Source organism: Cavia porcellus, unplaced genomic scaffold (assembly GCF_034190915.1).
Source record: "Cavia porcellus strain 051 isolate PalLab524CR breed Dunkin Hartley unplaced genomic scaffold, mCavPor4.1 scaffold_3, whole genome shotgun sequence".
NCBI lineage: Eukaryota > Metazoa > Chordata > Mammalia > Rodentia > Caviidae > Cavia > Cavia porcellus.
The window spans coordinates 61,855,382-61,881,722 of NW_026947486.1; the positions used below are offsets into that span (position 1 = coordinate 61,855,382).

Genomic DNA, 26,341 nt, shown 5'->3' on the forward strand with positions numbered 1-26,341 from the left:
ATGAAATAAAGTGCCTATTAAATAATAAATTAAGTCACATTTAATTTTCAAACAAAGTTGATGTTAAACATTTAATTTGCAAAACATTTTTGTTGACATTTGGTGTGCATCAAGGGGACTGCAGCGATAGTTTCATGAAATTCAAAATCTATAAACCTGCTGAAGCATTTACATACATTTCATAAGATAGTGATTACTTTAAGAAGGATGTGTCAGCTTGTAACATGCAGATGAAACAATGCAGACCTCTCATTTTGTGAATAGAACTTCTGATCTAGATTACGTTGTATTTACTCTAAGCATTGTATACTAACGTTCAATTTTAAGTTTTTGTGAGCATTTCAAAGGTAAGAGATAGTTATTAGACTCTATTAGCAAATAATATACCAATTATCAATGGCAAATTAATATCATTAGATTTAAAATATAATTAGTTAATTCTAACAGTGATTTGATAATATTTTCATCAAATTCATAAAATAATAACAATTTCAAGGAAGTTTACACTAATGTTCAGCCTTGTTATCAATATCACTATGAATTCAGTTAAAAAACAACATTACTGTACAGATAAAATTATATGTTATGTGGTGAAGATGTTGAAACAAGACACTGTAGGAAGATAAATGTTTTATTAAATAAAGAGCAATGTAATAGCACTAAAATCAGAATTGTTACTGCTACACACATAATTCATAATTGTTCACAATGCTCAGCCTTGCCAATTATTCTTCTCCACACTATTCCCTCCCCAAATCTCAGGTTTTTCTTGCCAGCTATCTGTGGAGCATCACTGACTGAATGGCTTTTAGGAACCTGGAATTCTCTACCCCAAACTGATTTCACCAACTTCCTATTGGTCTTTCTCCACACTTGAAACTTACCCTCTTACATATGACCTGTTTTCAGGAAACAGAATGTGAAAGAGCTAAGAAAGAAAGCATTAGAACATGTTTTAAAGTGGATCTCAGATGAACAGATTCATAGTTATGTTTCAAAGCATACTCTTTTGAGTGTCTCTTGTCTTATACTATTTTTTCCTTTCCTTCACTACTTCCCTTTTCTTCTCTTGTCTTTCTTTGTTTTTGGAGTCATCCAACCCCAAATCTAGAAAATCAACAATATTTTATCTTACACAGTGCAGTGTCAATATAACTATAAATCAATCAATACACAGTTACACATATATACATATGCAAACATATCGACATATGCAAGTATGTGTGGGTTTTGTGTGTGCATATATGTGTGCATAATGTGTTTGTGTCTATAAATACAAGAAGCCAGTTTCTATTTCAAAAATATCTTGTTTGTACAATTACGAATTATGCGTGCAGCAGTAACAATTCTGATTTTAGTGCTATTACATTGCTCTTTATTTAATAAAACATTTATCTTCCTACAATGTCGTTTCAACATCATCACCACATAACATATAATTTTATCTGTACAGTGATGTTGAGTTTTTTTTAACTGAATTCATAGTGTTATTCATAACAAGGCTTAACATTGTGAACCCAAGGAACTCAGGATAGAAACCCTGGGAACAGGGCTTCTTATGGTATCTGCTCAGGTTCCTGGAAGGCACCACCACCAAGATCAGGAGTTACACAGAGCTGGTTTTGAAAGTGTTACGAGATTCAAAAGCTGAGTGCTCTTGACAACTGTGGGGCATCAACTTGGAACTGCTGTCACAGGCACCTGAGAGGGACGCTGAGGGAAGGTGCTGTGACATGCTTCAGTTAAAGCACGTGGGGTCAAGAAGCTCTATATTCCTCCACTGCTTGGTGATTCCACTCCCCTTTGTAATACCCCAACCATCCTCAGTTCCCACAGAATAGGTGGAAGACTGAGGTGGGTGTGGGGGATATCAAGATCCGGTGACGCGGAGCTCACGTGATTCGCCTGGCGACTACGTGGGAACTGCCCCAGCTCCCGCCAGCCCTACAGTTTGGTCCTGGACCCGGCTCCCATTCCGAACCAGTTCCTTGAGCTCTCTGGGCTACTGGCAGCCCGAGAAGGCACAGGCCTGTCCAAGGCTTTTGCAGGTTAGTGTGAAAGCTGCGGGCGCCACCGGCAGACCTTGAGCAGAAGTGGAGATGGTGAGCAGCAGCATCCCACAACGACTGGGAGGGGGCGGTGAGCCAAATCAGCCAGATAGGCTAGGAGCGGGCGCAATTTGAGCCAGAGAGAATGGGAAAGGGAACCAGAGGGAAGACTCCACAGCAGTCCTCTGCTTCTCTGCCCCCACCACCGATTTTAGAACAAGCAGAGGAGGGAAATGCCCCGCAGTGCGACACTGAAACCTAGACTCATTATGAAAATAACCCTCCTTTTACATTCTGCATCTAGGACCTGGACAAAATAAGGGTGGGGGAAGGGGCAAGTTTTCTGCTTTCGCCCAATTATAGTTTGGAAAGCGTCCGGGTTTGGTGGCCAAATCCTGAAAAGAAATGGCGACTGAGGTGCGGGAGGAGGGGGTGATGGAGGAAAATGGCTGTGAAGAGGGCCCGGATTCAGGAAAAGGACCCAGTCCTTGGGAGCTCACTGAGTGCGCAGCTTCTGTCCCTGTGCCGTGTGTCTGCAGGTGTGTGCATCTGTTGTGGCCAGCGCTCTGTGTGAAGTGAAAAGGAGCAACCTGTTCAGGATACCCACAGGTCAGTGGAAGGGCAGCAGTATGCACAAGGACCCAGAGGGTTGAGAGTGCAGAGGGCACTGCCTCCCTCCTCTCCCCAGGCCCAGGTGGAATATGGGGCCCTGGTTTGTGTGGGAAGCATCTGAGATGAGTGTGCATGGAAGGCACACCTGGAGGTTGGGTCAATTTAGAAGAACCATCATGAAGGAGATACAAGTTTGTTTTCTACTTGGATTTCACTCTATGCCCTTAGTCTCCCATGTCTCCTCTTTGTCTCCTCTCCCCTCCACCCTAACCCCTAGGACAGGAACAGGAGGGGAAAACTCGACATGAAAAAACTCTGCAGTGGAAATGAAGGAAAGCCAGAAAAAGAGAGAAAGGCAGAAGACAAATTAGAGCCTGACGATGAAGGGAAGATCGAAAAGGAAGAAAAGACTGATCATGAGGGGAAGCCAGCATTTGAGGGGAAGCTAGAAGGTGAGGGAGAGCCAAATGTTGAGAGACAAGGGAAAAATGAAGGCAAGCCTGAAATGCAGAGCAAATTGGGAGATGAGGGCAGCCCACAGGGTGAAGGCAATGCAGAATCTCAGGCACGGCCAGAAAACAAGCAGTTGCCCGCTGAAAAGCACCTGGCAGAGGATTATGTGCCCCGCAAAGCAAAAAGGAAAACTGATAGGGGAACGGAGGATTCCCCCAAAGACTCTCAAGAGAATTTACAGGATACCCACTTGAGCAGGGAGGAGATGATGAGAGAGTTTGCAGATATGTCAAGGGGTCAGGAAGAGCTAAGGAAAAAACAGAGGATAAATAATTTTTATTGGATGCAAAGAGAGTTATTGGATGCATACCCACCAAGAGGCCCAAGGGGTGTCAGGGGAATGAGAGGTGGCAGTAAGGGCCAAAGAGGCTTGCCAGATATCCCATATCTTTAATGCGTTTGGTCTTCTATCCAGACTTCTCTGATGAGGATACTGCTGGCTCTGCTTCCCTTGGTAGATACTTGCCATGCCCTGTGGTTTAACCTTAAACTGATACTTTGCTCTAGGTGTCACTCTCCTTCCCACCTACTGCGCTTTGTCTTTTGTCTTTTGGTACTGGATTTTCTCCCATGTGCATGGAAGAGATGTTCATGGTATGTTGCAAAATAATAATAAAAATGAAGTTTGCAGAACCACTTATATAGTATCAGCCCCCTTTTATAAAATTGAACATATGCTTGCATAATGCAATTGTACACAAGACTCTGAACAAGTATACATTAAAATATAGGCAATAACTATTCCTATGCAGTGACTAAGAACAGGTCTCACTTATACTTAGAAATGCAACTAAATACCTGTTGGTTAAGTGCTTCTATGCCATTCCTCTCCTGCTGTTGCCACTTGGATTTTCTCTAGATGTATCTAGGCCAGTGAGCACTATTGCCCTTCTTTCTGGAGTCTCAGCCATCTTATGGTTCTTCTCTGTGTGATTCTATTTGTTTGTTTCTGTACTGAGGACTGAACTACTGTCTCTGCAGTGTACTACATCCTCAGCCTTTTTAATTTTTTTTTTTATTTTGAGACAAATCTCACTAAGTGGCTAAGTTTCCAATGGCTGGGCTCAAATTTATGATCATCCTGCTTTAGCCTCTAAGAGTACTGAGATTACAGATAAGTACCATCATGCCAAACTGTCTTTTCTTGTTCTGCTTTTTTTTTCATTTTTAAACTAATCTCCATTTTTGACCCAATCAATATGGATTACATTTGCCATAATCATAATCTTTAAAAGGCGAAGTCAACAAAACAATTGAACTGTTGAGGAAGTTTTGCAGGCAATATGACACAATTTTTGTTGTCAGAATGGAAAATAATAAAAAGTCACATTTCCTCTTGGGCTTACAGGTAAAAGACTCATCCTGTAGTTACTGATCCATTGCTGTAAGGATTAGTGTTGTGATCGTGAAATGAGGATTGTACTTGTTTTACAGGATTCCCTAGTGAATCAAATGACATGCTAAATGTATGAGTTGTGGCTTAAAATAGTCCATGCCAGAAACTTGGGAGGAGTGACTACTTGGGAGTAACAGAATCATCAATGAAACCAGGCACTTGAGGGAGGCTGAGGAAAGTCTCACTTGGGCCCATGAATAAGTCCAGGCAGCTAAGAGGTAGATGCCACACTGTCCTGTATATTTCCATATCTGCTAAACATAGCTCCCTTTCTAGTAGGTCCTCCACTTTTTCCTGATATGGCTTTACAATGGCTAAAGCCGTGTCAACATACCACTGGTGAGCCAGTGCTTACCACCTTTGGCCCCAACAGAAGTGGATAAAGTCCTCTCATCACTTAGGAGTTACCGTCACCAGTTACTGGTGAGTGTCATGGGTAACTGCTTGAGTCTTAGTAAAAATCTTACAGATCCTTTCTCAGAAAAATGATCACTTATGTGAGTTTTGTTGATGTGATCATGTGTTTTTACAAACTTCAATAACTTCAAAAAATTCATACATTTCAGGCTAGGCCAGAAAAATATATCTGTGATAGTGGCTGTGTTCTCATCTGTTAGTATCTTGTCTGAAAAACTCTTTTATTTCCAGGAAATTGTCATTAGGTCCAACCTTATCAGCTCAACAAACCCATCAATCTGAGCTTTAAGTCCTTACTGGTGAACATGTGGTCCATAGAGCAGCTGCATTAGCAGTAAGTGAAAGCTAATTACATTTTTAAAAAAAAATGTATCCCAGGCTCAATCTCAGACCTACTGAGTTAAAATCTTGATTTTAGCAAGATCTCAAAGTGTCTGAAAAATCCTTGAGATGTCTGAGATGACTCTTTTAAAGATGACTCTTTTCAGGTTTCCTGTTCTCACCTTCACATGAAATATGTACATGAATCATATAGGATACACATCACAGATTATTAAATTGGCCTATGTTTGTCAAAATGCAGTTAATTTTCTTGTTCAAAGTTGATCTTAGAATCAGTTTAGTGGTTCTAGGCTTACAACTTCTTGATGAAATAGGATACAACACAGTCAAACAAAGCCACATATGAAAGATCAAATTATAAGTAGGATGAATGTTGTTTTGTGAAAAGTATATTTTAGCTGTGTATGCATGCATGTGTGTATATCAAGAATTGTGATAAAATTATTTCTGAGGGTTGTGGTTAAATATTTTAAGAAATACTGCATTCGACCCTTTGAATCCTAAAGATTAACCTCTCCATTTCATCTATGTATTTCTAGTGCCCACCACAAATATCTGACAACTATTAGGTATTTAGTAAAAGTGTAAATAATAATTATTAAGATAGAAACCACAAATTCTTCAAGTTTAGCCCGTATCTACAGAGCTAGCCTCAGACAAATGAATTGTTTAGTAAAGTTTATTTGCAGCTCCCAAATGATTAGGGATTCATTATTTTCAAAGATTGGACAGAGACTGCTGTTATTCAGACATTGCAGGCTAGGACAGGAAAGCTGCCGTCATGAAAGGATAAATTCTCAGCAGAAACAAGAAATGCCCCTGGGCTGCAGTGTGTCAAACTTCTCAACCTTGGGAGAAGACAGGTTCTGCAACTTGGAACTAACCAGTTCTGGAATCTGCACTATAAACAGACCCAGTGGAAGGTTACAGAAACATAGCTTCAGAAAGATACAAAAACATGCCTGCTAGGGTGGGAGTTCAGAGCATCAGGGCCAGCACTGCAGGAGTTGCAGTTAAATATGTACCTGCATATCATCAGGCTCCACTTAACATAACAGAAATAGGGCCCTGGGTTTTATGAACAGCACATATCATTTTGATTTTACGCTTAGGTTCCATGTGATTTCCAGTTTTAAATGGTACCAAGAGCAAGAAAAAAATCCACAGTATGTCCACACTTACAGCTTAAGCTTCTGTAACGATTCAGTCTGTTGATCCTGCAGATCCAACAGTACTGTGTGTAGTTTGACTCAGGTGCTTCATAAAATCTTTGAAAGCTCTAATAGCAGAATTAGACTACTAAGCCCTAGGGTGCTAGGAGAGAAACCACTGGTCCTGACTTGTTATTAAACCCTAGTAGAGATTTAACAAGTGATCATGAGTTACTAATTTTCTTCACAAATAAACCACATATTATGAATGTTTCTGTCTACTCTTGAATAATAGTATTTGGTGTGGGCCCTAGCTTTCCACTATTAATTGCAGGTGGCTTTAAAATATAGGTCATACGAAAGTTGTGAAGGCACAAATATAACTTATATGTAGTTGGATCCAACTTTTTCAATGCATGCTTCTGCTGTTTCATTGCCTCTGTCAACCTACATGCTGTAGTGTGGCACTGGAATGTCCCTCAATGCTCATGGATTAAGTTCTCATTCCCAAGAGTTGCACTACTGGGAAAAAATCTATTAAGAGGTCTTCTAGTCACTGGATGTGTTCCCTTGAAAGACGATGTTTGCTTTCGGTCTTTTAAAGTCTCTTTTTTCTCCTTTGCACTTTGCCAAGAGCCTGGCACACACAAGAGAACTGGCTTCCTAAACCATGTGTTTCTATAATATTATACTGTGTCACCATGGTCCCCCAGCAAAAAAGCCAACCAACCATTAACTGAAACCTCCAAAACTATGATGATGAATAAAAAATAAACTTTCTTGTGAATTCACTTATCTCAGATATTAGAGTATTGGAAAGCTGAGTAATACATTACATGTGTCTTTTAGGACCCTGTGCAAAGTTCCTCTTACTCATGATGAATTAGAAAAAGAGATAAAACAGTGCCCCAAGTCATGGATGCATCTTCTTCGTATGTTGATAGCAGGTGCAAATGGAGAGGCATTTCACCTTAGGTCACTCGGTCATAATCATAATCATAATCATAACAATGTGAAAGAAATGTTTCCAGTGGAAAGGATTTTGTGTGCCTCATGTGATGATTCATTTTGTGTAACACTTATCCTTTCACAGTGACTAAAAGATCAGCTGATCATGGACTTGAAGACAATTAATTAAGAAAATTAATGATTAAAATGTTCGGTGAATAGGTCTGTAGATCAATCACTAATGAATTACACAAATATTAAAGATATTTTCATGCCATCATGTAATGACTTAGTCTTGCATGACAATTTACCACACACTTAGAAGCTTAACAAAACACTCATTAACTCACAAGTCTGTAGGTCATAATTAGGACAATGACATTATATGCCCTTATTCTCTGGTCAAGGTATTACAAAGCTCAAATCAAGACATCAGCCAGACTGAGTTCTTATCTGAAGGCAGCAAGTGAAGTAACAAATCAGCAAACCACAAACAACACTAGCCCTCTTTCTGTCCCTTATATTTTATCCAGTTTACCTGCTTCAGGGCAGTAGCATTCACACGGAGGGTGGGGGGTGGGGGCAACATTAATCTTGCACAGAACTGTGACAAACCAATCAATGGATTAATTTAGTAACCACATACGTTTGATTCCAGCATCACAAACCCCCAGCATCACACACTCTAGATCCAGTTACTTTTTAAAAGTCCTACTTATAACCATATGAGGCTTTGGGGAGATATCTAGATGCAAGCAATATCACACTCTATTTAAATCTGTAAATTTTCTTGTTAGCAGAACAGAGTAGTATTTGATTAACTTAGAAAAGATATGTATATATCATGGGCTAGTATTTTGAAGGGCCTTAGAATTCCACCTGGCATAGTCTGTCTTATACTTCCCAAATTTCATGTCATTTTCAAATGCAAAATCCACTTAACTCTTCAAAAGATTTGCAATAATATTGCCCCATTACAAAATCAACTCAAAAGTCAAAATATCATCTAAATCATTAATGAAAGTATCCATTATGTATTGCAAACATTCTAGTAAAAAAACTCAAAAAATAAAAACAAGTTAGAAAGCAAGTTTGTTGTTAAAATGAAAAAATACATTGCAACTTTTACTCCCTGATGTCTATTTTATCTTCATTTATGAAGACCTCTGCTATTCAGAAATTTTACTTTTTCATCAAAGAAAATAGGCAAAAAAGAGAAAGCTATGTAATACATGTAGTAAATTATGGTCTCTATTACCCTAGCTAAGACTTGTGTAGTATGAAATAGGACTGTGCTCACATTGGAAAATTTGAGAGGAGTTTGTAACCAAAGATGATATACAAAGATGCAGAATGAACATTGGAGAACCTTAGGGATAGTGCAATAGTCCATCGCTAGTAAGACAGTATTATTGAGAATAAGGGGTTACTAAAGACACAGAACCTGTGAAGAGGGTTACCTTCTAAGAACTGTGAAGAATTTTTTCAGCATCTGGTGATACTGTAGGCAGTAAGTGGGTAGGAAAATTTACTAACTACATTCTTCATCAGTGGTTCCCAGAAGAGAAGGGGGCTTTTTGATGTGGCCCCCCAAAAAGCAGTCTTCCTTGGAACATAAAGCATGGAGAGAAGATGAGATACTTAGAAGACAAGTGAGAACATTGTAAATAGTACTTTGTAAGGGTTATACCTGGAGTTGTTAAAAAGTACCTCTATTTAACTTCATTCATATTATAAGGAACAAGGTAAAAGGGATATTATTTTGCCAAGATCAACTCAGGCAGGATTTTTCTGAGCTATTTTACCAAAAGAAGATAAAACATACTCTCATGATGTCAATCAACTCTTATTGCTGAATTAAGAATGTAATAACCATGTTTATAAAGAGAGTTCTGAGGAGTTTGGGGTATTTTGCTGGCGGCACTGACTAAATTGATATTTCTAATCTGTACATGGTGTAGATGAACTTTCTTACTGAGGGCCTCTGCTGTTAGGGGGTGAATATATAGCAAGAATATGCCTTTATTACCAGCAATGAACTAGAGACCTGGACTTAGAACCCATTTTGAGCCTCACTTATTGACTCACTCACTGGTTCCTGATTCCAAAGTAGTACCTTTAGTCAGAGTTTTTATAGAGAGGAAAGACAATTGGCCAATTTTTATAGAGAGGAAAGACAATCTAGCCACACTAGATTTGTTTCTGTCAGGTGGCCCTTCTTGGTTATGACATATATTCTTTTTTTTTTTTTTTTTTCATACCGAGATACGAACTCAGGACCTTACACTTGCCAGGCTTATGGTGCTGAACTTATGGTGCTGAACTACATCCTCTGCCCTGTGTCATATATTCTTTTTTTATTTTAAAGAGAATAAAACAAACAGAACGAAGAAGATCAGAACAAAACAAAGCAAGCAACATAGCACTTCACAACAAGATAACAGGACATCAACAGTGGCTACCATAATGTCTCTTGTTTTCTTCAAAATAGTTGAGATACCTTCACACACAATGATATCAAACATAACAAAATAGTATAAAAACATTCAAGAGAATGAAAGCATCACAAGACTTCAAAAATAGTAAATGAACAATGGTTACTGTAATATCTCATTTTCCTCAAAAAAGTTGTCCATACCATCACACATAATAAAATCAAATAAATCAAAATAGAAGAACAAAAACATGATAGGACTTCAAAGCAAGATGTTAGGCAATCAGCAATGTTTACTATAATGTGGTATATATTCTTATTGCCACTGCTATGCTGCATCTTTTTTTCTGCAATAAATTGTAGGTTTGCAAGCACTGGTATTTGAGGTTTCAAGTATCTTCTTTAGTAATGCAACTGGTTGGCTGTCATGATTATCACAGCAAGTGGAGCAGAAAGTATAGCATACTGTTAGGTGCCTTGCTTTGCCTTTGTTTATAGGCATCATTTGCTCTAAAGATACTTCATGTTCTGTGAAGTAGGTATAGCAATCATTGCCTTTATAAATTCTTACTCTCAAACTTTGTTTTATATTTTAGAAAGGCCTTCGTTGCTCCCCACCTCCCAGCCCACAAAAATAAAAGAGACATGCAAATCATTTCTTTCACTTACTTCATGGTTTACACTTAATGTAGCTGAGATCATCATAATATTTAAATCAGTACCTATTATCCTTTAGTGTTAAGGAAAATCACTTAAGGAGCCTGTTTTAAATGGTAATTCCATTCAGTGGAACTTAAGTGGTGATCAGGACTTTACATTTTTAACAAAGTCCCTTGATCTTACATTCAAACATCACCACACTTTAAAAATGCATTGATAAAATCATATGGGGTTAAATTTGTGATATATACCTTTATCCATGATGTTCTTCTTGAAACTGTGAGTAAATACTTCTAAGGAAGTAGAATCCAGTTATTTGTATTAACTAGGAATGATCTGGGACAAGAACTCTAGACTCAGCTATTATTATTTACATATTTATTAAGAACTTGTCACTTGTCAGGCACTGTGCTAGGCATTAAAGACAAAGTTCTGGTTGTACATTGAGAAAGAGAATCCAGGACAAAGTTTTGGTTGTACTTTGAGAAGTAGAACTCAATATTTCTCAATTATTTGAAAGTGCAGCCTAGTCAAAAAGACATAGTTCAAAGTAACTCAGCTGTACATGTTCATATACAAGTTACAGCCGATTTTTCTGTTATTGTGATGAAATACTTAGCACAAACAACCTAGTGGAGAAAGATTTATTTTATCTCATGGTTTCAGAGGTTTTAGTCCATGATCTATCAGCTCTATTGCTTTTGGCCTATGGCAAGGCAGAAATGTCCCAGCCAAAGGGCATGGCATGGAAAAACTGCTCATTTCAGAACAGCCAAGAAGCAGAGAGATGGGAAAAGCCAGAGAGAAAAAGGCTAGGGATCAGTAAAATTCCCAAAGCCATGTCTCCCTGATATATTTGCTTCACGTATGCCTCACCTACCATTTCTATTGCTTCCCAACAAATTATGATTTCATCAGTGGTTTAATCCTCTGATGAAGTTAGAGTACTCATGACCTGAAGTCCATCAGCAACAAAGCCTTCAACACAATGAGACTTTTGGGAGAAATTTTGGATCCCAACCATAACAGTGAAAATAAGAGAATTACAAATATCACAAAGTAATACTCATCCTTCTACCTGTAATACGATCTGATAATTACTCTCTGGCTCTGATTCTCTTGTATCTTAACTCATTAAAATATTTCAGGCCATGACTCACTAGATTTAAATTATAATAGTGTATAATGTTGAAACTGTAGTCTAAAAACACAGATTTGTTTAATAACTTGTGATATATATAGTAAAATATATATACTTATCTTTCTAGGCATATATTTCATGAGGGGGGAGTGGGGAAGCTAAGGGCTGTCTATTTATTAACTGAGGTTCTCAAAATTTAATGTGTGAAAGAATCAACTATAGATCTTCTTAAAATGAAGATTCTGATCCAGAAGATTTGAAGTAGGGATTCTATATTTTCTAATTTTGTTGCAGATGATCCCTGTGAAGCTGGCCCATGAGCCACTTTATTTTTGTGAGACAGAGTTTTGACTTGTAGTTCAGACTTCTTTAACTCACTACGTAGCCCATGCTGGTCTCCAAATTGCAGCACTCCTGCTTTACTGTAGTGGTTGATTGACTGTTGTCAACTTGAGACATTTAGAAAGTTAACAAAATTTAGAAAGTTAACAAAAGGGTGGCTCTTCATATGGAGGTATAAAAGTGAAGGAGCAAAGACGAATGCATTCCATTCTATGGAGAAGCTCCAGTCTTCACCTTTGGTTTGGACGTTGTCTCCTGGTTTCCAGTGTAGACTCTTCAGCTTTCCGGCATAGACTCTTCAGCCTTCCATCATAGATCTTTCTGCCTTTTGTTGCAGACCCATAAACCTGCTGATGTAGACTTGCATGAAACACTAGGGTAAACTCCAGACCTTGGATTGAATCCTTTGGCCTCCAGTGTGCAGATACCCTCTGCTTGCTTCCTCATCCGATGCTATGCCTGGCCATCATAAACCAATCTTGTCATTTTTTATATATTTGTATATCTCAGGTTATGTCTGTTTTTTTTTAGTGAAACTCTGACTAATACACTCATCCTCCCAAGTGCTGGTATTACAGGCATATGCCACCATGGCCGGCTTCATGAGTCAATTTTTGAGTAGCAATTCTCTAAAAGAAATCACTGATGTGTTAAATTGGTAAGGGGTGACCTGGCAAGAGTTTCCTAGCATAGAATTTCCTCTAATGATATGGAATGAGTTAGACAAGACATTGACAGATGAGAACAACATTGTGTGTCACTCAAATTTTGCTCCAACCTCCCACATCTGAATCTGATAGAGAGATGACTGTAGGCAAAAACACTATCAAAGCCCAAAAAACACAGTCAGGATTCTTTTACTCAAAAAAAGTTCTGCCATTCATTCAAAAGTATCACTGACATATTACTCATTTGATTAAATGTAACTCTAGAGGGAGGAAAAGAATGTTATCCACACTTTTATAGTTGTCACAAAGTAGGGTAAAATGAAGTTGGTTCACTGGGGACTCCAAAGATATCAGTAGGACTTTGTCACCATGAAGAATCTAACTTATTTTCAGGATTAGGAGACTTAAGAGAGTGCAAAATTCATGAAAAAGGACAGTGTCCAGAAGAGGGGAAAGATGCAACCCACCCTTCAGCATGCTGGACTTATTCTTAGGTGCAGGTGAGAAGTACCACTGTCGTTCTCCAAGTATCTGATAGGGTTTTGGTTCTACTAGTATAGCATAGAAGGTAGACATAAGCTCAGTATAACAGATATACTTTGTACCTCATCGTATCCACTCAGCAGTTCTAGAAAACAAGAGTAATCCCCATTTGATAGGTGACAAGACTTTCTGTTAGAGTAATGGACTGTAATAATCCTGAATTGATTCCTCCAGATATGAGCTCCGATGTAGTATGAATTTTACCTACAATTTTAAATTCTGACAATTAGACTTTTTAAGAGTTTACACTGCCTCTATAAGGCCACCAAAAATTCTTTACATTGATATTTGTGTACCATTTTCTGAGTTTAAAATATTTTATGTTTTTGTGAGAAAAGTGCTTTGTGTTTTTTAAGAAAAAATAAACAGACAAGTTTAAATAAAAACCAATGAAATCACTCTTAATATCACTACTGAAAAAACCACTTCCAACCCTTTAGTGATAATAATGTTTTGTCTTCCATGTGTATATCTATTTTTTTATAAAAATATATTATAAAATGATATTATAAGAAACTTTGTTTTTTCAAGAATCATTGTATACGGGGGGGAATTCCAACTAAAATGTAGAGTGAATGCTGTCGCTGGTTCAAAATGGTTGCTGGTAAAAGGAGGAATGGCTAAGCAAAGTATTACTGAAACATTAAAGCACTGTGCCTGGAAAATGCCCGTGGGAGCACCGCATATAGGGGATGTCTTCAATGTCTCTTTATAGGGCTCTATAGTCATCTCTGAATTCCAGAAGGCCCTTTGGGTAGAAGGGGGTCTGTAAATTTTTTGTATCCTAGTCATATTGGCATTTTTCTTATCTAATCCTCATTGCTGAAATTCATATCATGCATGGCCTTCTTCATATTCCTTAAAGTACTGAGCCAGTCATTTGTTGGTCTTTCTTTTCTAGGTACAAATATTCTTCTTTTAATGACTAAGTGCCATACTTGAGCCTGTTATTATGAATTGGCTGCTGAATGAGGAACTGTATGTAGTATGAACATTAAAATATTAAGAACAAAGAAATGATCAAAGGAAAGTCAAACTTAATGACTTTGGTTTCCTTTGCATAACTTATATGAAGTACTATAATGTATAATGGAATATAATGCTACACAATTGTACTAAATAGTACAATCAGCAAAAATTACAGTACCATATGAAAAAGGTATACTGTACAAAAACTACATCAAAGGTCTATCAACAAGATATGTACCACTGTACAAAAAAATGACATCTGAGCTAATGTTTTAGCCATCAAATGTTTCAAAGATCCTCATCAGTGTCAATCAGTGTCTTTATAGGAATTATGACCAGATGTACAAGGACGTGGTAAGAAAAATGACGAAGTGCAAATGGAAGAACAAGTAATAGGGGTCCTGGGTGTATCCTTTGAGAAGAATCTCATTAGTGAGATTTATCTTTTCATTTTCTTTTTTGCTTCATAATGTTCATGATGCCATCATAAAAGCACTCAAATGCCATTCCACTTTTGTTAACTGTGCCACATTTATAACCATAGCCTCTAGTTCTAACATAGCTGCACTTACTTTTGAGAACACACAATAGACAGTGTACTGTAGACAAAATGCTAAGAAATCTGTGATGTTTCAGCCATAGAATTGAGTACAAATAGAAGAAGCCACCAGAAGACTGCATCACCCCTCATATTCCCATGTTGTACGTCTCAATGAGGGCCATCATTCTGAGTGGCAGGTTGTAAGTCTGAGCACTGTGTGGTAAGTCAGAATAGCACACCTTCATCATAAGTCTGAGCAGCCATTAAATAGGTAGGCTGTTAAACAAAGAGTATCTGTACATCATCCTCAGCAGAGTGCTTTCCTGCAGCCCTTGTTGGGATCTGGCTTTCTCTGACTCTTTGATTTTCCACTCTCTTTTGCCTTTGTGTCAGTCTTGAACTTTACCACTTTATTTGATTTCCCCTTATTATTTTCCTTCCCCTGGGCTTCTAGCTTTCCTTCGTTTGCTCCTTTCTCACTCTCTGGCTGTTCTTCATCCTTTAGCATTTCTTTATCTTCTATTATGCTCTCATTTTCTGGCATCTTCACTTTTGGAGTACAAGCTTCTGGCTTTCTCTCATCCTATTGCTTTTGTTTCTCTCTCACCTTTCCTTGGCTTGAAGGCACTCTATCATTTTCACTGCACAGTTTTTCTATGTTGAAATTTTCCCTCTGGTCTTATCATGGGGGTAAGAGTGGAGGGAAGGGGAGACATAGGAGACTGAGGGCACACAAGGGTGGAACCTAGGTCCAAATAGGACTTGCATCTCCTTTGTGAGGGTTCTCCTAAGCTCATCTGATCTCCCAGGATGGTGTCTGCCCAGCACTCACACCACATTCATCCTATACACTGAAAGCTGACAATTCCCTGGCAGACTCTGTTTCTTTCTCTGATCCCTTGGTCCCTTGGCACAGCAAGGTATGTGCACTATATGTGGTGGGAGCAGACATTCTGAGCCCCACATTATGTCCAGGTCTAGGGTGGCAGCATGGTACCCTCTACATTATCAACCCTCTGAGTCCTCGTGCATGCTTCCACCCTTCTACTGACCTGCTAGGAACCTGGAAACATTGCTTCTTTTTTTCCAGGCCTTAAAGGGCACTGGCACAACAGACGTGCACACTTCCAAACACACAGGACATGGGCAAGGGTTGTACAATCAAGTGAGCTCACAGAGACTCAGGTCCCTTTCCCGAATCTGGGTCCTTCTCACTTTTCTGTTGACCACCCCATCCTCCCACACCCCAGATGCCATTTCTTTTCGGCATTTAGCCCGCAGACCAGTATGTTTTCCAAACTAGGTTTAGAGCCAGAAGACAATCTGGCCCCCTTCTTCCCCCTTTCTGCCCAGGTCAATTTGTCTCCATAGATGCAAAATGTAAGTGAAAGGAGGTTTTATTTCCACAAGGAATTATGTCCATCTTTGTACTGCCTCTGAGTATCCTCCCATCATTCTGAAATGAATAGTGGGGTGAGGGGAGATTTAGAGACAGATGGTCACTGGAGGGTGCCCTCCTTCCCTTTTTCTTTCCTCTCTCCCTGACCTTCTTCCCTCTGCTGCTAAAGGACATTGCTGCCATGGACTCCCACCTTTGCTAGGAGTCCACTGGCAGCATTCACCCCCTTACTGATTTGCAGGGTCTGGAGATATGCCTATCCATTCTCAGGTTCCCAGAAGCTGGCTTTCTGCTCGCTGCTGCTCATCAGTTCTGGGAACTGATTATAGGATCCAACTACAAGGTCACAGGTTTAGCAGGCAGTAACACAGCTCAGGTTAGTCCCCAGACAGTCATGTGAGTGCAGCATCATCCAAATTTGCACTACTTCCTCCCGGGGGGACCAAGAAGTTGTGAAAGGTGGGCAGTATCACAGAACAGAAAAGGTAAAGCTTCTTGACTTAAGGTGCTTTACGTTAAGTCATCTCACAGCATCTTCCCACCCCCTCTCTCTCTTATGCCCATTTTCACCAATTGTGGCCACCATTCTGAGATGGCATTCTACTTTGCCAAGTGTGATCAGCTTTCGAACCCTATAGCCATTTTCAAAGCCAGCTCTGCCTGACTTGGTGGTGGTGCCTGCCAGAAAGTTAAGTAGCCACCCTGAATGGAATTGTTCCCAGTGTTTCTGTCTTCTCTTAGGTTCACATTATTTTCTCACCCTGGGTGACTTGATTTGCGCTCATTAACCAAAAATGACTCCCCAGTCTATAGCTCTATGCTATTGCCTCCCACTGTCTCAGTTCTTCCCTGTAAACTATCTGTGTTGCTTCACTACCTGAATGACACTTAGGGACATTTTATGCAATCAACACTTTTGTGGACACAAGTCTATGTATCTCAAAATGATTTCACCAACTTCCTTCTTGTCACCTCTTTTGGCTTCTCACCTCCCTTCAAATACCCTCAAACTTGTGGCCTCTCACTGAAAGAGAATGTTGGATAGCTAACATAGAAAGTATTACAGTATTTTAATATGGACTTTGGTCGCAACTTCATTGTAACTCTTCATTCAGCGATCACCTATGATTGACTTCTTGCCCCATGATTTTCCTCATTCACTTCCTCTTCCTTCCTTCCTTCCCTCCCTCCCTCCTTCTTTTCTCTTTCTTTATTCTTTCTTTCTTTCTTTCTTTCTTTCTTTCTAAATTTTTGTTCACATTTGTAAAATCACCATCTGATTCAAAGAACTAAAAAACTTCCAGCATTATAATTGCTACAGTGCAGTGCTATAGTTTGTGGATTTGACAAGATTTAAAAAACAAGTCTTTTTATCCCTTTGAATTTAACCTATTTGGAATTCATTGAATTCTTTAATACATTAATTAAGGTCTTATATCAAGTTTGATTAGTTTTCAGCCATTAGTTATTTTTTTCTCTCTTGCTTGAAGACGTATAAGTTTCTTGAATTCTATTCTTTCCTCCTTTTCTTTGTTTCTTACTCCTTAACCTTAATACTCTCAACTAACACCTATCTTCAAATTCATTCTTATTTTAACTTCTGTTTTACCTCTTCAGTAAGCTTTCCATTTCAGTTTAATTTCATTGAATTCAATAGTTTTTAGTCTCAAAATCTATTTATTTTATGATTTCTATTTCTAACTCTGTCTCTGCTGATACTCATATATATGTGGTCAGACATTGTTTTCTTTTCTATCCTATTTCTTTGGTTTTCTTTATCATTTTATGAGTATTTGTGATACTTCATGAAAAGGCTTTGTCTGGTTGGTAAAATATGTGGATTTCTTAGGGATAGCTTCTAATAATTATTTTTCTAATAATAATTTTTTCCTGTGATCAGTCTATGATTTGTTAATTCTTTGTACATCTCAAAACTTTGTTGGAATTTGTATATTTTTGGAATATGTTCACTCTGACAACCAATTCCTCCTTTTCCCTGTATTTTGTCATTGCTCTTTATTGTAGGTTACTGTTTTTTAGTATTATTTAAAATATTTCTATAAATTGTATTCATGTGTAACTACTCAAGTATGTGTTTTATTAGATTATTATTCAGCGTTAGTCATTTTAAATGCCTAAATCCAGCAAAAGAATAAAACACAAAAATCATTTCTCAGTTTTTGCAGATAATCTTTGAGTTGCAACATTTTTAATGTTCTACTTTCTACTTGTGTTGAGCCTGAACGTCAATCCAGAGTTGAAAATTATATATTCCCTGGTCTTTTCTGAATGTATGCCACTCTTGACATACATATCCTTGATTCTTCAATATATGAGTATTTAATCATTAAATAATGCCCTTTTATCATCATTAGACACATTTTTTTGCAGTACTGTGGATCAAGCATGTAGATGTTAACAGTGAGCTACACCGCAGCCCAAATGTGAATAAGCATTTTTAAAAGTGTTTGTTCCCTATAGAATGCCAGGGTTCTTAGCCTGTTTACAGGAACCTGAGTATTACTCTAGCTCTAGACTGCTATTGTTAACACCTGATACTTTAAATACCTTTGCCAAAAAGCCACCAAAGGTCAATTCACCATTATCATAAGAGTAGTCCTTATTCAGTGGAATAAAGGAAAATCTTAGTGCTGGTCCTTGAGAAACTTTTGGGCTGGTCACAACCCACAACTACAAGTTTAAGAGAACAAATCCAAATCCCAAAACTCTAGTATTAGCATTCCAAACACAAGAACATTGTCTAGCAATCAATAGATTACTGACAATCTAGGGAACAGTAGGAAGGAAATTGAAAATTTCTCACCACAAAAAAGCAGCTTCTGGTTGATAATTTTTGGAATAAATTCTTGAGTTCTAAGAAAGTTGATTGTGACAGAAATTTCTACCTCAGTTTGCACATTATGGAGCCCTGGAATTGCATACTGTGATATTTTCAGTGATGACATTTGTCTTTCTGTCTCTTTTAAAGTCAGTTTTTTTAGCCACAACTTTCTTGGAATTTTCCCATTTATTTTGTCTTATTTGATGTCATGCAGTTGTTCATAGTATTACTTTATAATCTGATTTACATCAGTAGGGTTGGGACTGATGCCCCCTCTTTTATTACAGATTTTAACAACTTTAATAATTCTGTTTTCTTTCTTGGTAAGTCTGGGTAAATTCTGGTCAGTTTTTAAAAATACATATTTTTTCAATTACTCAAATTTGAATTTCATTAATATTTTATTCTCTCATTTATTACCATTACAGTTTTATCTCCTTCTTCTTCCTGATTTCTTTGATTTAACTTGATCATCTTTTTATAGATTTTTAAGGTGAAAGTTTAGCTTTTTGACATGAGATTTACATTTCTTTAGTGCAAGCATTTACAGATACACATTTTCATCTAGGCACTGCTAAACTGTATCTCATAAGTTTTGACAAATTCTGTTTTGATTTTCAAAGTATATTGTAATCATAGTTTTATTTTTTTCTTGTTTTATTTTCTGGCTTGCCAATAGATCCCTTCTTATTTTGCCTGCACCTAGCTTTTCTTCTTGTAAGCACAGTCCTAATGGCTATACTTTCATTAATTTTTAGATGACAACTAAAAACTGTATATATTTATGATGTGCAACACAATACTTTTGGGTTATTTAACATATGTATTCACTAATGGGTTTTACCCCTATGAAACTCTGTCAGGCCCAGTGTGCTTATGCCCAACGTGGGGCTAAACTCTAAAACCACAGTGTGTCCCTCCAATATTGATTTTTGAGTTCTTCTTTCAAGCCCTATTTACATTTCCTACTATTTTCACAGGAGGCAGCTGTTAATATGTCATTTTGCCCACCCCTTCAAACTCCACTCCCTGTCACACCTAATAAAAGGCACATGGTTTCTTTTTTTAAAAATTTTATTTAAAGAGAAAAAAAAAAACAAAACAGAAAAAGGGTATAAGTAATACAGAATTTCAAAAAAAAATAAAGAGTAAGAAATCCCTAGATAATAGATTACATATCATCATCTCAGAAATAGTTGTTCAAGTTACAAAATTTAAGCATGCAAAGTGGACATTCAAACAGTGAGGCTGCAAACAGTTCTGTTCAGTGATCAAAAAAACTTAGTTAAATGGTTATCTATCTTACACACTTAAATATACATGCAGTTATATCCTGTAGAGCACTTTCTTTTCCTCTCTTTTTTACAATAACAATTGCACATTTTGGGTTTTATTACTCCCACAGTTCTTATTACTTTTTTGAAGAGAATAAAACTAAATGCTACCAAACAAAACAGAGTAGGTCAAAACAAAAGGATGATGTAAAAACAGAATACCAGGTGATCAACAGTGGTTACCATAATGCCTCTTGTTATCTTAAAAAGAATTGCCTATATCATCAGTTATAATAAAATTGAACAAAATGGTAAAGAACAAAACCAATAAAACTGAAACACTGGAGACACTATAGGACTTAAAAAGAAGATAATAGTCAAACCAGAATGGGCATCATAGGAAATCTTATTGTCTTCAAAGTAGTTGTCTATATGCTCAAACTTGATACTATCAAACAAAACAGAATAGAGTAAAATCAGTCAAAACAAGATGGTGGGAGCAATGCAGGGTTTCAAATCAAGTTAATAGGAAATCATAGTGGGTTACTATAATATATCCTGCTATTTTTAATTTATATTTGTTTTAAATAAATAAAAAAGGAGATTGAGATGAAAAAGGACATAACAACACAACAACACAGGTCAGAACAGAACAATTTAAGCAACATGGTGCTTCACCACAAGATAACCCGACATAACAGTAGTTACCATAGTGTCTCTTTCCTAAAAATATTTGAGTATAACTTCGTATATTATAGAGTCAAGCATATCAAGGCAGGGTGAAACCATTCAAAAGAATGAAAGTATACAAGGTATTTAGAACCAAGTAACATAAAATGAACAATGGTTTCTGTATTATCTCCTTGTGTATAAAAAGTTTTGTTTGTACTACCACATATAATAAAATCCAATAAGATACAACATAATAAAAACAATGGTGACAGAAGAACAAAAGCTTGATGGGACTTCAAAGCAAGATGATATTAAATCAGTGCTAGCTATTATGATGTCTTTTTTTTTTCTTCAAAATAGCTGTTCATATCAGCACAGACAATAAAATCAAACAACCCAGAATAAAAACATTCCAAATAATGAATGAAAACATTATAAGTCTTCAAAGCAATATAATGGGGAATCAGGATTACCACACACTTTTGTGGATTCTTATCATTTCTTACACTAGGGCAAATATTTGCTATTTATACATGTGAGTTTGATTTATTTCACATAAGAGTATGGTCTCAAGCTTCACCCATTTATTTATAAATATCTCAATGTGATCATTCTTTATAGCTGAGTAGTACTCCATTGTATAAAAATACCACAGATTTTTTATTCATTCCTCAGTTGATGGACACTTAGGTTGTTTCCAAGATCTGGCTATTACAAATTGTGTTGCTATAATCATGGGTGCACATATATCAATGTGGTATGATGCTTTCAGTTCTTCTGGGAATATGCCTAGAAGTGTAATAGCTGGAACAAATGGGACTTCCAATCTCAGTTTTTGGTTTTATTGATATGGTGGTTTGCATTTATTGATTTATGTATGTTGAACTACCCCTGCAGGCCTGGGAAGAATACCACTTGGTCATGGTGTATAATCTTCTTGATGATTTGCTGCATCCTATTTGCCAATATTTTACTGAGGATTTTTGCATCGATGTTCATTAGGGAGATTGGTCTGTAGTTGTTTTTTAGTTGGGTCTTTCTCAGGTTTTGGTACTAGAGTAATATTTGCTTCCAGTAATGACTTAGAAAGGATTGCTTCCCTTTCAATTTCATTGAAGAGTATGAGGAGTATTGGCATTAAGTCTTCTTTGTACTTCTTGTAGAATTCTGCAGTGAATCCGTCTGGGCCTGGGCTGTTCTTTGTAGGTAAGGACTTAATTACATTTTCAATTTAATTAGTAAAAATTGGGTTATTCAGCAGTTTTATATCCTCTTGACCAACTTTGGTACTTCATATGCTTCTAGGAATCTGTCTATTTCTTCTGTGTTATCAAACCTGTGAGATTAGAGGTTTTCCAAATAGGTGTTGATGATCTTCTATATTTTTACAGAGTCTGTAGTGATTTCACCTTTTTCATTCCTTATTGCAAGAATTTGAGCTTTTTCTTCCCTTTTTTAAATAAGGTTGGCTATGGGCTTATCGATTTTATTTATTCTTTCAAAGAACCAACTATTTGATTCATTGATTCTTTGCATTGTTTTCTTAGTCTCTATTGCATTAATCTCTGCTCTGATTTTCATAATTTCCTCTTTTATTTTGACTTTGGGCTTGACTTGCTCTTCTTTTTCTAGATGTTTGAGGTGTAACATCAGGTTATTTATTTGTATTGGTTCTGTTTTCCTGATGTGGGAACTCAGTGCAATAAATTTTCCTCTGAGGACAGCTTTCATTGCATTCCACAGATTCTGGTAAGTTGTATTTGTATTTCTGTTTGCTTGTAGGTATTCTTTAATTTCTTCTTTAATTTCCCCTGTGACCCACTGATTACTCAAGAATGTGTTATTCAGTTTCCATGTATTTGTGGGATTTTTGCAGGATCCTTTATCATTAATTTCTAATTTCCTGGGGCTATGACCCCATAACATGCAAGGGATAATTTCAACTCTTTTGCATTTATTTAAATATGTTCTGTGAGCTAATATATGGTCTATTTTAGAGAATGACCCATGTAATGCTGAGAAGAATGTGTATTCTGATATTTTTGGATGGAACACTCTGTATATGTATATCAAGTCCATTTGTTCACAGGTGTGATTCAGGTCTGTTTTTTCTTTGCTGATTTTCTGTCTGGTTGATCTGTCCCTTGGTGCCAATGGGTGTTAAGGTTTGCTGTTATAATAGTGTTACTGCTAATTTGGTTTTTCATTTCTGTTAATACTTGTTTTATATAACTGGGTGCTCTGGAATTTGGTACATATATGCTTAAGATTGTTATCTCAGGGCTGGGGATTTAGCTCAGTGGCATAAGCGCCTGACTTGCGAGCAGGCAGTCATGAGTTCGATCCCCAGTAATGATAAAAAAGAAAAAGACCAAAAAAAAAAGATTGTTATCTCTTCCTCTTGAAGTTTTCCACTAATCAGTATGTAATGACCTTCTTTATTTCTTCTCATCATTATTGGTTTGAAGTTCACATTGTCTGCAAACAGAATGGCTACCCCCACTTTTTTGGGAGTTCCCATTGCATGAAGTATTGTTTTCCATCCTTTGACTTTCAGTCTGTGAGTATCCTTTTGGGTTAGATGGGTTTCTTGTAGACAGCAAATGCTTGGATTTTGTTTCTTGATCCTTTCTGCCAGTCTGTTTCTTTTAATTGGTGCATTGAGACCATTTACATTAATGGTTATAACTGTTATATGTTGGTTTATTGTTGACATGTTATCTTTCTGCTGTTACATCTTTAGATTTCTGTTCTGTTTAATTGTCTGCTTTGTTTAGTGGTTTTTTCCTAAATGTATCTATGTTGTCTTTCAGTATTCTTACAGGGTTGGCTTGCTGATCATGAAGTTTTTCAGCTCTTCTTTGTCATGCAAGTATCTTATTTCTCCATCGATTCTGAAGGACAGTTTTTCAGGGTACATCAGTCTAGGTTGGAAATCATTTTTCTTTAGGATCTGAAATACTTCACTCCATACTCTTCTTGACTTTATTGTTTGTGCTGAGAAGTCTTCTGTGATTTTCTTTATAGGTGATCTGTCTTTTCTCTCTGACAGCTTTTAATATTCTATTCTTTTGTTGGATTTCTGGGATGGTGATTATTATATGTCTGGGTGTAGTTTTATTTTGATTATGGTTATTTGAAGTTCTATCTGTTCACTGATCCTGATACCAGTTTCCAATCTCATGTTTGGGAAAATTTCAGCTCTTACTTCTCTAAGTATCTTCTTGACATCCTTTATGTTGTTCCCTTCTTTTTAATTTATCCCTATCAATCTTATGTTGTTTTTCTTTGCATCATCTTGCAGCTGTTGAATTGTTATTTCCTGATTTGTTGTTATTTTTAAAAGATCTTTCCTTTCCTATTCACTAGCTGCAATCTTGTCTTCGAGGTCTGAAATTATATCTTCACTTTCATTGAGGCAGTTTTTACAACTTTCAATGGAACTTTTGATTTCCTGTATATCTCTTTGCATCTGCTTTATGTATTCTGTTTGTTTCTCATATTGTTCATCAAGGGATTCTATTTTTTTGGTTCCTCTAATTTATTAACTGTGTCTTCTTTAGATATGTTCATCACCTCTTTCATTTCTTTTATCATTTCTTATTTTACCTGGGAGATTATTTCTTTTTTTTTTTTTTTTTTTTTTGTCTTTTTCATTTTTATCGGTACCGGGGATCGAACTCACGACCACCTGCTTGCAAGGCAGGTGCTTATGCCGCTGAGCTAAACCCCCAGCCCCTATGGGAGATTATTTCTAGCTTGAATTTCTTTAAAGCTTTCCAAAGTTGCTTCTTTATTTCAGTTGCTATTATTTCAGGTATTTCAGGTGTATGGCATATATTTTCTTCTATGTACATGGTTCCTAGGCTTTCTTGGGATGGGCTGGAGGTTTGAGATTGCATTTTGGTCTTTTGTCATTTTCCTATATTTCTGTGTTTCAAGTGTTATTCTAAGGCTTACCCTGGGCCTGTTGGAAATCCTCTTCTATGCTCTCAGCTCCTGGGACTCTGGCTGCCCAGTTCCCTGGATTGAGTGAGGATCACTGGGGGTTGGGCAGGCTGGCTCAAGACCTGCGGAGCTGGTCCAGTGCAACAGGAAGCTGCCAAGTACCCTGTCCTGGGCCAAGCAAGGATCCCAAACTAGCTGGGCTTGGGGGATGGTGCGGGACATTCACCCCAGGCTGCCCAGCCTCTGGAACCGATGGCGCCAGCAGGCCCAGAACTCCAGAGTCCCAGGCACATGGTGTCTTCATCTGCCTCACAAGGGTTCTTGCATATTTCTGCAGCCCTCCCTTGCCTGCAACAAAGGCCTTTTTCCTTTTTGTGCCTTTGTTTCTCTACCATGCCAAAAAACCTAAAACTCACCACTATTTTGATGAGAACACTTAAAATCTACTGTGAACAATTTTCAAAAATATAATACTTCATTATGAGTATATATTATTAATTGTCATCACTATGGTGGTCAATCAATCTCTTTGGTGTCTAACTGAAATTTTGTGCTTTTTTTTTTACTGATATCTTAAATCCTCTGACCCCAGCTTCCAGTAATCATCAAGTTTACTCTATGTTTCTGGGACTTTTACTTTTTAAAATGCTACACATATAAGAGCATGTAGCATTTGTCTTTATGTGCCTGGTTTATTTTATTGTACAAATGAAAATATCTTCTATGGTGTGAGAGGACTGGGGATTCAACTAAAGATTTTTGGACTGTGCTATGTCTCTAGCCTTTTATTATAGTTTGAAACATGGTCTCTTAAAGTCATTACATTACCTTGACTGTGCTTGAATTTTCTATCCCACAGAATGCTGAGATTTCGGGTGCATTCCACTCCCTCCAGCTTGTATTTCCTTATTTTTATGGCTAAATTGCATTCTGTGTATATTCACACATTTTCCTTTATCCATTCATTCACTGGTAGTCAACCAAGTTGTATCTGTATCTTGCCTATTGTGAATAACTGTAAATAGTGCTGCAACAAACATAGGAGTACAGATGTCTCTTTCACATACTGATTCCATGTCCTTTGAATATATATCCAGTAATGGGAGGCTTGGATCATGTGCTAGCATTATTTTTAATTTTTCTATGAATCTACATGTTGTTTTCCATAATGACTGTCCTAATATTCATTTATACAAAAATGAACAATGGTGCTTTTTCTTCACCTATTCACTGGTGCTTTTTATGTTTCATCTTTAATAGTGTTTTTTAAAACTTTGAAATAATATCTGGTTTTTTTTTCATTTCCTTGATGATTAGTGATACTGAAATTTTTTTTTCATACAAAAGTTCGCCATTTTATGTCATTTTTGGGAAAAGTTTATTCAGGTACTTTTATCATTACAATTTATACACACACACACACACACACACACACACATATACACACACACACACACACACACACACACAAGATAGATAAT

The 26,341-nt window shown here is 37.2% G+C and overlaps 2 protein-coding genes and 1 pseudogene across 8 annotated transcripts in view; 2 read left to right on the plus strand and 1 right to left on the minus strand.

Moving 5' to 3' along the window:
- Positions 1-1,937: 1,937 nt before the first annotated feature.
- LOC100716734 (nuclear RNA export factor 2) overlaps positions 1,938-26,341 on the plus strand; it is a 108,901-nt gene continuing 84,497 nt past the window's right edge. For 6 of the 7 annotated variants that reach the window (XM_063246204.1, XM_063246201.1, XM_063246206.1 and 3 more), the window contains exons 1-2: positions 1,938-2,048; positions 2,588-2,657. The gene's annotated coding sequence lies outside the window, so the exon portion shown is untranslated. Of the gene's footprint in view, positions 2,049-2,587; positions 2,658-2,955; positions 3,113-26,341 lie in introns of those variants that run through there. The other variant, XM_063246203.1, reaches the window with a different exon arrangement.
- LOC100721711 (transcription elongation factor A protein-like 3) lies at positions 2,965-3,809 on the plus strand. Its single transcript, XM_063246209.1, has one exon. It carries the CDS (start codon positions 2,965-2,967, stop codon positions 3,565-3,567), a length of 603 nt encoding a protein of 200 aa, XP_063102279.1. The 3' UTR covers positions 3,568-3,809.
- On the minus strand, positions 13,859-15,995 carry LOC101788759 (transcription elongation factor A protein-like 4; annotated as a pseudogene).

Bases quoted from the DNA above. Each gene is read 5' to 3' on its own strand.
- LOC100721711 (XM_063246209.1), top strand. From the start codon at position 2,965: ATGAAAAAACTCTGCAGTGGAAATGAAGGAAAGCCAGAAAAAGAGAGA.